At 35.2% G+C, this 12,635-nt stretch overlaps 3 protein-coding genes across 3 annotated transcripts; 1 reads left to right on the top strand and 2 right to left on the bottom strand.

The window, feature by feature from the left end:
• Positions 1–2,187: 2,187 nt before the first annotated feature.
• Positions 2,188–2,923, bottom strand: LOC113318169. The gene is made up of 2 exons (XM_026566296.1): positions 2,508–2,923; positions 2,188–2,420 (listed from the first exon to the last, which is right to left on the bottom strand). Exons 1-2 carry the CDS (start codon positions 2,787–2,789, stop codon positions 2,310–2,312), a joined length of 393 nt encoding a protein of 130 aa, XP_026422081.1. The 5' UTR covers positions 2,790–2,923; the 3' UTR covers positions 2,188–2,309.
• Positions 2,916–4,373, bottom strand: LOC113318167 (protein YLS3-like). The gene is made up of 3 exons (XM_026566293.1): positions 3,779–4,373; positions 3,575–3,682; positions 2,916–3,270 (listed from the first exon to the last, which is right to left on the bottom strand). The coding sequence occupies exons 1-3, from the start codon at positions 4,107–4,109 to the stop codon at positions 3,128–3,130; spliced, it is 582 nt and encodes a 193-aa protein (XP_026422078.1). The 5' UTR covers positions 4,110–4,373; the 3' UTR covers positions 2,916–3,127.
• A 7,066-nt stretch (positions 4,374–11,439) lies between these two features.
• LOC113319182 lies at positions 11,440–12,270 on the top strand (the record flags this gene model as incomplete). Its single annotated transcript, XM_026567457.1, has 2 exons — positions 11,440–11,734; positions 12,152–12,270. Coding segments are annotated over exons 1-2 (414 nt in total), but the record flags the coding sequence as incomplete, so codon positions are not given.
• Between the last annotated feature and the right edge of the window lie 365 nt (positions 12,271–12,635).

Genomic DNA, 12,635 nt, shown 5'->3' with positions numbered 1-12,635 from the left:
TTATGACAAGATTAGGAAATTGATGTAATCTTAAGGGAATTAGAAGTCATCTAGTTCTAAGAAAAGGAAAGACATGTAATAAGGTAATAGGACTAGGAAAAGAAATTCATAGTTCTATATATATATGATCACCAAAGTTGTGGTTGATCATATGAGCAAGATTAGAGGTTGTGTTTAGTTTTGAGAGATTTTCGAAACATCAACAAAGAGAGTTGTCTTTATATAAGCTAAGTTTCATCTTGCAGTTGCCATTAATGGGGATATAAAATTACAGAGTAGAAAGTGGAAACATTATATAGGGGAGATAGATGCACTTGCAACCTACCAAGAATTTCTTCTGTAGGTCGATCTGGTTATTGGTTGTGAAGTCGAGACTTTATGAGGTTTGTCTTTCACATCCGATAACGAATCAATCCTACAGAAAAATAGTTGAAAAGAATTCATGGAAATAAATCTGGTTATTAGTCGTGTAATTAGGTTTTGTGACATATAATTTTCACAATTAACTTGAAGCAGTATCATAAATAATGTTTACCCATTTTTTTTAATAGGTGGGAAAGGAACTTTGACCTGTTTAGTGTAATTAATCCTCAATTGTGAAACTGAGACCTTTATGTATTTTAATTTCTCTTTTTTCTTTTTCTTTTTCCTTTTTATTCTTCTGGTTAGTCCACTCCTTGTGGTCCTTCTTTTAACTTGTACTGTTCTTGTTGTCTCAATTGTCACGGTGTTACCGCGTTAGCGTGGTACTGTTTGGGTTTTGAATAATCCAGATTCACCCCCTTGCACCTTGTAGTGCCATATACATGTATTTTTCCGGGGAAGTCTTGGCTACCAGTGACATTTTGTCAGATGTCAGTACTCTAGTCTAGTCAAGCAAGAGCGTAAGACTTACATTGCCCCCCAAATTCGTAAGACTTATGAACTGATGCATGGTCGTTTAGCCGGGACCAATTGTGAGCCCTAGAAGTTTACCATTCCCAGATGGAAGGTTTATATCACATCATGCAGGGAAGAAATGGAAGAAAGAAGTGAGGGTATGGAGCAGAACTTTCCCTTCAAAATGTTCCACCCTTTGGTTTTGTTTCTGTTTGATTCTTCATTAAATGGCAAAAAAATTCTATTCCTTAAAAAAAACAATGACCCGTCTTTACTCTTTAGAATACAATACTGTAGTATCAATTCTGGGGTATGTGCCCATCTTTAAAAATTGCTGTAACATTGATTTTTATGACGCGAGGGAACAACCCAACAGGGTATGCCAAGCACGCTTAATTTTCCTCGTTTAATTGGGGGATCCCAAGAAACAATCGGGGCCTCCCGCTAGAGGACAAAATGGGTCATCAAAATCTAATTTTGGTTACACCTTATCCAATTTTTTAATATCTGAACTATCTTTAAATGATTAGTGTTAATAATTAGTTAAACTAAGTTAATTAGTGTATTTATGTTAAAATCATATTTAAGAAATAAAATTTGGGGAAAAAAAGATGTGTTTTTGTGTGTTGAGAAGAAGAAGATTAGTTTTTGGGGGAAAACTTAGGATTTTTAGAAATGAGTGATTCAAGTTGAGGAAATGATGTTGGTGAAGCTTCAAATAACAAACATGATTGTGTTGATGGTGAGATTATCTTACATTCCCATTTGGATTGGATGTATGATGAAGACATGTTAGTAGAGGATGCCTTGGATAATGGTGCAAATGAAGATCCTATTGCTCAAGATGAAGGAACCAACCCTCAAAATGAAGAACCCGAAGCTCAAAACATTCAGGTAAACATCTTATACCCTTGGTTTGTCTGTTTCTTGCTCCAAGTGATCGAAATCCACACTACGGAACAACTCAGTGTAAGGGTCGTTACTGTCGGAGGTTGTATACCCAACCGACTCTCTAAGGTCGTCAATATATTGACACTACCAATGACGATTCAAACCTGCACCTTTTCCAGGTTATGAAAAAACGTTAAGGTGGTGTCATAAACATTGACAACTCTTTTAGCTAGGTCACTTAGAGTCGGTAGTTTGTTTGTTTATACCTAAACGACTCTGAAACCAAAACTCTCTGTAAATAAAACATTTAGGGTCGTCATATACGTAGTCATATTAATTAACGACCCTAACCAGCCATTAAGAGTTTTAGTTAGAGTCGTTAGGTACTGTAGTTATGTATATTAACGACCCTTTCTCTGGATTATCATAATTTTTTATTTCATAAAATCATTTCATTGAATCGTAAAAGACATACATCTTGTATAGCGTTGCATTGAAGGAAATGAAAGACAATAGATAATAACGGTGCACTTAAACACTTAACCAAAAAGATTATAATTATAGGTAGTGCCATCCAATATACAATAGCAATCTTCGAGCTCAAACTTTTTCCCACGGATAATCTCATATCGAGCATACGCCAACCCCAACTGAAAATGCAAAACAGAAATAAGTTAGCCTGTTAGTATCATTCAAAACTTTGGATTGCGTAGATATGGATGTGTTTGAATACTTACTCTTCTAACACCCAACATATCGGGTTCAGCTTCCCTCAAGGATTTCAATTCTTTTTTGAAAGCTTCGCATTCTTCAAATATCTCCACGAACCTTTCTCTGACGAGTTTCAAAGTCCTTGAGTTACAATTTCCGTCTAAAACCACAAAAATGATGAATACACGGTTCCACCAAGCATCGGATGATTGATCAATGTCATTTCCTAGATCTTCAAAATGTTCTTTGAGTGTCACCCAAGCTTTTGCAATGGCGCAATCCTCATCATAAGTGTAGGGTGTAGGCATTGTGTTTTCTAAAATTGAACAGGATAGAATATGACTACCTTGCACAAGCTTAGTTCATATTCGCACTCGTTTTCTAAAATCTAGTAACTAACAGCATAAACAAAGTGTAAATTCACAGAGCAAACGTAAAATGTGAGAAGCAAATTTCTCATACTCAGAGTCAGAGTTCCCTGAGAGCATAATATGGAACAGAACACATACAATTAGCAAATCACACTGTTTGATTTGATAGCTTGTCAATATAAACCAACATCAACATGTTAATTTAATACAAGAGATAACATGAACTTTAAATAAACTCAACTTTCTAACTAAATCACTTAAGACATCATCCGCAATCAATAATATGATGTTAAACAACACCATAAAAGAACGCCACCCACCATTTTCAAACCCAACCAACTATTTAATTTCATTCCACCATTATTCTTCGGTGGTGGACTTGATCCTCCTGCATTACTGCTGCCACTCTTTGGAGTTTCTGTAACACAAAATCAGAATGTGGAACAAAATTTAGGTAAAAGAATAATCTAAAAATTTTAACATTTCTGCCAAAAAAATACTGCATATTACGTTTTAATGGCCGCTAAAACACTGTATAAAAGCATGGACAACCGGAGAATACTACCAGTCTACCAGAGTTAGGCAGATTTGGTGTTTTTTGTCCAGTAATTTGAAATTAGCAATCTAATTTATCTTTTGTCATGCATCTAATGTTAACATAGTTATTTCAAAGGCTGCTTGCTCATCAATTCATGCCAAGTTACTAAAGATAGTGCACTTACCCTTGGATGCCGCCGCCGGTGGAGTAGCAGTAGTAGTACCATTAGCAATTTTATTAAAATCCTCAAACACTTTCGCATCAGGTGAATTGGGAGGCAAGTGCAGTAGAGCTGAATTTATCAAATCATATACACCCAAATAAAAACCACAATAATGAGTACAATAAGCTAGTAAAAATTCAGAATCAAATCAGGTAAGTAACTTACCGGGGCACTCAGAACTGCGATAATTGGTTTTACAAATTGCAGGAAGACCCAAAGCAAGAGTAGCGTTAATTTTAAGACCAAGAGAAGGATCATTCCTGTCTTTGATAACAATACAAAGACACTTCTTGCTAGTAGTAAGAACTTGCTTAAAACCAGTACAACAATCCGGTGTCGGGGCTTTAGCCGTTCCACCAACATAAGGTAGGCATGGAGCAGCCGCAACTAATTGTGTGGTACACTCTTCTCTATCTTTATCTATGTCTGATTTCACAAAACCCACACTCAAAACCATCATAAACATGCATTTCATCAACACCATCCCAATTGCCATTGAAACAAACTGATGCTAGCTAGAGATCTAAACACTATGGAAACAGATGAAGAGATCTAAAGAGTTATATAGAGACTAGAAATTAGCAGTTGTTGGTGAGGTTTTTCAATGAGATGAGTATGAAGAAATGGGGTCTCTGTAGACTAGTGGAGTCCTTTACCTCTTTAATGATTGTGTTGGTTGAATTATTAGAATATAATAGGGTATGGGAGTCTTTTGAAGACTTTAGATCATCATAGGTAATGTCTACGGATAATTTTTAATAGGTGTGAAAGGAACTTAGACCTGTTTAGTATAATTCTCAATTGTGAAACTGAGACCTTTTATGTATTTTAATTTCTCTTTTTCCTTTTTCTTTTCTTTGTATTCTTTTTCCTTTTTATTCTTCTGGTTAGTCCCCTCTTTGTGGTCCTTCCTTTAACTTGTACCGTTTTTCTTGTCTCAGTTATCACGGTGTTACCGCGCGTGTAAGCGAGGTACTGTTTGAGTTTTGCATAATCCAGATTCACCCCCTTGCACCTTATAGTGCCATATTCATATATTTTTCCGAGGAAGTCTTGGCTGCCAGTTTGTACAAGTCATGTATCTATCTTGATTTTTTTTTTTTTTTTTTGAAGGTTAACAATTCATAAAAAAAGACTAACTTAAGGAGTTAGTAACCCTTACATCAGGAAGAGCAGAGCCATCTAGTACTGGGCCTTTGTCAAGGACCGTGGTATTAGATTTATCTACTTCTAGATCATTGAGGATACACGAAGGAGGATTATTGCTCTATTAAAAATCAGTTCTAAAGTTCTTAGCCTCTTTATAGCTAGAGTATCAGCTATCCTGTTTGTTGTTCTAGGTTTAAAATAAAATCCTTTAAAGTTGTTACAAAAAGAAAATTCATGCCTAACTTCATCAATAATAGTTTGGTTCTGCCATGTCTCCATTCAGATAGTCAAAAAGATTCTTGCAGTCGCCCTCCACACTAAATTTTGACAGATTCTTTGTTCTACCTCATTTTGCTGCATGAAGAAATCCTAAAGATTCCGCTTCTTCTGGTGAAGTTGATGAGATAGGTCCTGCTCTTCCTTGCTTGAAACCACCTGCATTATTTCGAAAGATTATAGCATAACCTGCTGGGACACTACTTGAGATCCAAGCAGCATCCAAATTTAGTGTGTTATGACCAGGTTCAGGGAATTGCCATTTGTTGTTTTTATTGTTTCCTATCATTGAGTCTTTTTTTGTGAAATAGGTATTTTTCCTTATGCCAGTAAGCTAAATGTCTCTGTATTTCTAGGGCCACTTGCTGGTGTGTTTGATGTTGACCATCAAAATCTCTATTACATCTTTCCTTGCATATGAACCGATTTTGGTCAATATGATTTCTATATTAATAATGTCACTGTCTTTTCCTAACCATTCTTTGAAAACCTCTAAAAAAGTAGTATTAACATTGAAATGTGTATCAACAGGACAAGGTTCAGTATCCCAAACAGCTTTTGCAAAATTACAGTGAAGGAAGAGGTGTTCAACAGTTTCAATCTCACAACAACCAAAGGCACAAAAGGGGGAGATATCAGATTGGAATCTAGCCTTTTACTATTAGTAGAAACATCATTCTGTAGACATTTCCAAGCAAATTTTTTTATTCTTTGATATATATTAAGAGACCATAGTTTCTTCCAGAAAACATCTTTTTATCCTAAATTGTAATTATTTGTGGTTTTTTCATTTAACTTATTGCTTATTGTACATGGATTTAACTGTGAAGTTTCCTGAATTAGTAAGTAACCATCTCAAAGTCTTATTTGACATATTTTCTGAGCTATATGCTTAGGGAACAATGAGTGAATTAGGAAAACATTCCATCTTTTAGTATTGATATCTATAAGATCCTTCACCAGACTTAAGTGAGTATTTTGAATGGTCTTGTAATTCTTAAGGTTCTCTACCAGGTCAGGGATCCAATTATCCTCCCAAATATTAACTTTCTTTCCCTCTCCAATCTCCCATATACTGTTTTGTTCCACTAGTTTTATTCCTTTATAGATGCACTTCCAAATCCAAGAACTAGAAGTTGGGATGTTTGCTCTAAAAGCAGATGTTTTCCTGAAGTATCCGGGTCTAAGTTGAGAAACCCAAAGAGCATTGGGTGTTTTTAAAATTCTCCAAGCCAATTTGGCTATAAGGGCTAATCTGAATTTATGGGCATTCCTAAAACCTACCCCCCTTTATGAATGGGTTTACAGAGACAAGAATAAGAGGTTGGATAATAACCTTTATTATTAGTTTCTTTCCCCCACCGGAAATCTCTCTGAAGAGCATTTATTTTGTTTGTTAGTTTCTTTGGCAATATAAAGCAGCTCATCTGATAAGTAGCTAAGTTTGCCAGGGTAACTTTGTTTAGTATCATTTTGCTGGCTTGTGCTAGAGTTTTTCCTATCCATTTCTGAATTATGTGCTCCATTTTCTCTATAATGTTTTCGAAAGGTTTTATTTTGAATTTATCTATAAATAGAGGTGTTCCTACGTATGAATCTTTTAAATCAATATGTTTGATCTTTAGGATTCTACTAATCATTCTTTTATGTTTAGGCTGAACTTTCTTGATAAAGAAAATTCCTGATTTATCAAAGTTAATTAATTGACGTGAGACTGTACTGAACTTGTCAATAAGGCGAAGAATATTGTGGCATTCCTTTAGGTCAGCTCTAATGAATAGAAGACAGTCATCCGCAAAGAACAAGTGGGATATTGGACTATTTTTAGGTGTTATTTTGATTCCATGAATTTCTAGTTTTTCTTCGGCTTCTACTAGGCTTCTACATAAGATTTCCATACATATAATAAAGAGATATGGGGATAAAGGGGCACCCTGTCTAAGTCCCCTAGTTGGCTTGAAAAAATCGCATGGACAACCATTTAACAGAACTGCTATAGAAGTTGTATATATACAAGTATTGATTAAATTACAAAAACTTGGTTAAACCCAAAAACTTTTAAAGCTTTTAGGAGAAAATCTCAATTAACCCTGTCAAAAGCTTTTGACATATCAATTTTTATCCCCATACCGGCATGTTTAATTTTTTTTTTTTTTTGAAAGAGTGTATAATTTCCTGTGAAATTATAACATTATCAGATATCTGGCGGTTTGATAGGAAAACAACTTGAAAAGGAGAGATTATGGAGTCTAAATGTGGTTTGATTCTATTAGCTAAATTTTTTGCTATTATCTTATAGATAGTATTACACAATCCTATTGGTCTAAATTGACTAGGGTCTTTGGGATGTCTAATTTTAGGTATCAGGAAAAGAAAAGTTTTATTGAATTCCTTATCTAACTCACTAATTTTAAAAAAGTTTTGTATTGTATGAGTTACCTGTTCTCCTACAATGTCCCAGTTCATTTTGAAAAAACTTGCTGGGAATCCATCCGGGCCAGGAGACTTCTTGGGTTTTAATTTTCTAAGGACTATCAGAATTTCATCAGCTAAAGGTATTGTATTTAAGATTGAGTTATTGTAACGACACTAAAATCTCTTTTTAACTCTGGAAACGAAATCAACCCATTTGAGTGGAAAGTAAGAACCGGATAGTGTGTGCCTGCGATCCTAATATAGGGTGTGTATAGCCGTGGTGAGTGCCCCTAAATTTTACAATGGGTGTTGTTAACTAAATAAGCTATCCCTTAGTGGTATTAGGGTCCTTGGTGAGTAGATATATGGAACACTCTAGATACTCTGAGCATGGTCCACACGTGTTTAGCACGAGGGAAACTAAGGGTGTTTTGGACCTCTTTATTTCAACCAAAGTTTGAGAAGACCAAACTCTTTTTCTGATTCTAATTTTCTTTTAGAAAACAACGTGAACAGGGGGTTAGTCGTGGGAGAGTTCGAGAGATTTTAATGTATTTAGGTTTTCTCTTGTTAGTCATGAGGGAGTTTGAGGGAGTCTCTCCAAATCTCCGTTAGTCGTGGGGGAGTTTAGAGGAGTCTCCTAAACTCTCTAGAAAACACCTGTTAGTCCGCTGGGGAGTTTAAAAAAAGCTCTTGAACTCCCTGTTAGTCATAAAACCCTACAATACTAAGGAGTTGGTTGCTTTGGGGAGTTCAAAGGAGTTTTTAGTGTATTTTGGTCTCACAACAAATCTCTCAAAAGAGTAGAGATTTGGGAAGGAGTTTGGTGCGTAGAAAACCATAGGAGAAAGAAGAGGAAACGTTTTTTTCCAGGTATGTTTTTTTTCTTCTTTGATCTCCATGATTGTTTATAATAGTTTGATTTGTGTACTATTTTGATTTTTTTCATATCTTTGATCTCCATGATTGTTTATTTTGATTGTGTGTATAGTTTTTTTTTGTGGGTAGTCTCTCTCTGTCAAAACCCTAATTTGTGGTTCAAAAGATCTTGGTAAGAAATTGCATGATTTGATTATAATGATATCTTTAAATTCAACCGTTGGAATATGATGAAATTTGAGTATGTCGTAGTTTACCTTGTTATAGAAGTACAGTAAAATTTTCACGCGGATCAATTCACGTTTGCTACTGAAAATCTTGCACAATATATGACTATGGTCTGCTGAGTTTAAGTCCCGAATAGGGGACTGATTCCTATTTATCTCATTCTCCGCTTATCGGACAAAGCTGAAATTTTAGTATGATGTTTGTATATATGAAGGTTACCTACTGTATACATTTCATGAAGTTCTGATCACTTTAGGTACACCAAAGTGTGAGAAATATGGAACTGAATTCTGGATGCACGTATTGAAAGTAGTCGGTTCTGAGTAATGTATCTTTTTAATGAACCGTTGGAATGCTATGATTTTTGAGTGTGTTGTGGAATATTGAGTTGTAAGTGTACCATAAAAATTTAAATAGGATCAGGTAAGTATTAGTACTACAAAGATTGGACAATCTGAAACTGTGTTTCGGTGAAACAGAATTCCTTTACAGCTATCTTCATAATTTGTTATGTCATCATGCATTAATTGGCTTGCTACTTTGCATGGGTGTCATTGAGAATCACTATCAATTGTTAAGTCATCTTATTTAGACACATACTTTTCTTCTATTCTATATGCCAAAGTTCAATACAGTGGCGTACTTCATTCCGTATTGGCGTGTTTTAGCCAATTCATACGGTGCTTTTGTTGCAAGGAGTTGCTAAGGGATTTTCTTTGATTAACAATTTGGCTAAGTAGCTCTGCGTGTTAGTACTGTGTAATCTAGTATCACAATTTTTTATCATGTTTACATTAGACTGTTTGGTGTTATTATTATCCTTGCTTTGTTAAGTTCTAGTATTAGTCTAAGTACTAATGTAGCTAACATGTCACACCATAGAATGGAAAAATCCAGCCAACCTGCTGAAAACATCAAGAAGCAAACGAATGTTAGGAAGAATAAGAATACGGAACCGGAAACAGAAGTGACTACGAATTACAAACAATGGACAACTCGAGAGACTGAGAAATTATTGGAACTGTTGGTAGAAGCTACACTTGAGAAGAAGAAAGACACTAGTGGATGTTTTACTAAGAGAATAGTGGAAGAGGAGATACTTCCAAAACTTAACCAAGAATGTGGTTGTGACAAATCTTTTGAGAACTATAAAGGGAAACATAGATGGCTGAAGACTAGATTTGGTCAATACCAGGATTTGTTTAAATCTTGTACTTCTGGATTCGGTTGGGATGATGCTAACAAGATGATTACTGGATCCTACGAGATGTGGAACAATTATTTTGAGGTATGTGTGTGTTACTTACTGAAAACTAAATTTGATATTTTTTTCTTCTATTTTGTGCAGAGTTCTAATTCATGCTTTATCCTTTATTTATTTTTTGTATGTTAACAGAGCCATCCAAACCAAACTAACTTAAGGGAATATAATGGTAAAGACTATGGTGACTTGCTTATTTTTTTTGGGAATAAATGTGCTTCTGGAAAAGTTACAGTTGATCATACCCATGAGGGTACAAGCGCTAGAACCTGTGATAAGGAAGATGAACAAGATGATTACTTCGATGTTGATTATACTCAACGAGAGCAATATGATAATGCTTTTAACGTATCATACATGGGATATGGCTTAGAGGAAAGTGATGAAAAATATAAAGATGAAACTCAAGATATGAACACAAAGAAAATTCCTGTCAGAAAAACGACACCAAAGAAAAGACCAAGGTGTGACATTGGTGACACTTGTACATCAACTAATCCTACTGGGCAGTCTGATTATCTAGAGAAACTGATTGCCAACAGTTCATCGATTGCTTCTTCTATTTATTCAATGCATGCTCTTATTGCGAAAGAGAAAAAAGACCGCAAAATTGAAAAAGAAATGCGCAGAATTGATAAGGATAAGAAAGATAACCAAGTATGGGATCTTGTTTATGGCATGAAGGAAATTTCTTTGGAAGATAAGATGAAAGTAATTGAAATGCTGGACAACAATCACAAGAAGAACTTATTCATACGTTTTACTCCTGAAGAGAGAAAGTTGTGGATTGGTTCAAAGTTAAAAGCATAAACATGTCATCTTTGCAAGTTTCTATTAGGTTTAATGGGCTTTTAGAGTTACAACATTTGATCGTTTTTCTTCATAACTATTAGTATTTAATTTTTCTTTTCTCCTAGTTGAGAACTTACTGTTATGGATTGATTGCAACTAATTTATGGGTTGACATCTTTATGGTTATTATGATTGAATTTATGAACTTTATATTCTATATGCTTATTTTCTATATACATATACTTTTATGCTTTTGAAATAATGATGATTCTAATAAAAAAAAGTACTTTTATCATATTTTTAGGTGAACATGTCTGATTTGGATTTATCTACAGATAGTGAAGATGAAGCCTTTGATACAGAAGAAGAAAGCAGTGATGATGAAGAGGTAAGCACCAATAATGAATTTGAACTATCCATATTTTTGAATATACTTTCAGCGGTGCATTCATGGTTGATGGATATAATCAAGCAATTGCAATACATACAAAGTCAGCATATTGAAAGACCAATGAGACGCCCAGTTACTTTGCTTGGATATAACTATATAAGGGGAGTTTTGCGTCAAGACCCAGAAGACTTTCGAAGAAGTTATAGGATGTACCCTGCTATTTTTCTAAAACTATGTTGTATCATTAGAGAAACTACATCATTATGTGATACAAGATGTGTTTCTATTGAAGAAATGCTTGGTACATTTTTACTTGTTGTTGGCCAAAGTTCACGATATTGCACAATACGCGACACATTTGGTCGCTCTCGGTGGACAATTAGTAAAAACTTCAACAGGATGTTGCGAGCTTTAAATTCTATAGCTCCGAGGATGATGGCTAAGCCAACAAGGGCAACTCCATTTAAAATTCGTGAGAGTACACGATTTTATCCTTACTTTAAGGATTGCATTGGAGCTATGGACGGTACACATATCCCAGCAATGGTAGAGAAAAGAAATGCAGCCGTTTATCGGAATCGACATGGAATTACATCTCAAAATGTGTTAGCGGTTTGCAACTTCGACTTGGAGTTCATATACGTGCTCAGTGGATGGGAAGGGTCTGCTCATGATTCGAAAATACTTAACGACGCAATGACAAAAAGAAATGGACTGAAAATACCGCAAGGTAATTTTACTTTTATCTAATGTGAAGTTTTGAGTTTTTTTGTTAAGTTATATTCGGGTTCTACTTGACGAAGTTTTCTTTTTGTGTTTTATTCAGGTAAATATTACTTGGGGGATGGTGGGTTTGCAAACCGACGATATTGTTTAACACCATTTCGTGGCCAACATTATCATTTGAAAGAATTTTCTGGTACGGGTAATCATGCGAAAAAGGTTGAAGAATTATTTAACATGCGTCATGCTTCTTTGAGGAATGTAGTTGAAAGATTGTTCGGTGTTGTGAAGTCTCGTTTCTTGATCTTTAAGTCTCAACCTCCATTTCCGTATCAGGTGCAAGCGGAGATAATGACAGCTTGTGCAGGCCTACACAACTTCTTACGAAAAGAATGTCGTTCAGATGAGTTTCCGATCGAGGAAGAGGAAGAGGAAGATAGCCATCCATCAACGCTTGTAAATGACGATGAAATTTTGACACAACAAACTCAAGAACAACAACGTCAAGAAGCTAATGCATGGAGAAAGAGTATAGCGGATGATATGTGGGAAAATGTTCGTGAACAAAGGGAGTTAGAATTGTATGGAGACCGTTAAACTGAAGGGAAAAAAAATTATCTCGTTGCACAAAATAACATACTATTGATACAGAGATATGATCATTTTCATTTATTTATTTCTTTTGATTAAAGATCAATGGTATTTGCAAATAAGGGTTTATTGTTTCTTAAAAGAGAATGAGTTAGGAGTGAACTCTCTCAAACTCCCCCAAACTCCCTCTAATAAACTCTCTCAAACTCCCTACACTCCCCAAACTCCCTGAAATCAGAAACACAAAACTCTCTCAAACTCCCTACACTCTCTCAAACTCTCTCAAATCCCTGAGATTTAAAATACACTCAACTCCC

The sequence above is a fragment of the Papaver somniferum genome, chromosome 10, assembly GCF_003573695.1.
Source record: "Papaver somniferum cultivar HN1 chromosome 10, ASM357369v1, whole genome shotgun sequence".
In the NCBI taxonomy this organism is placed as follows: Eukaryota; Viridiplantae; Streptophyta; class Magnoliopsida; order Ranunculales; family Papaveraceae; genus Papaver; species Papaver somniferum.
This window is presented reverse-complemented; position numbering and strand designations above follow the sequence as displayed.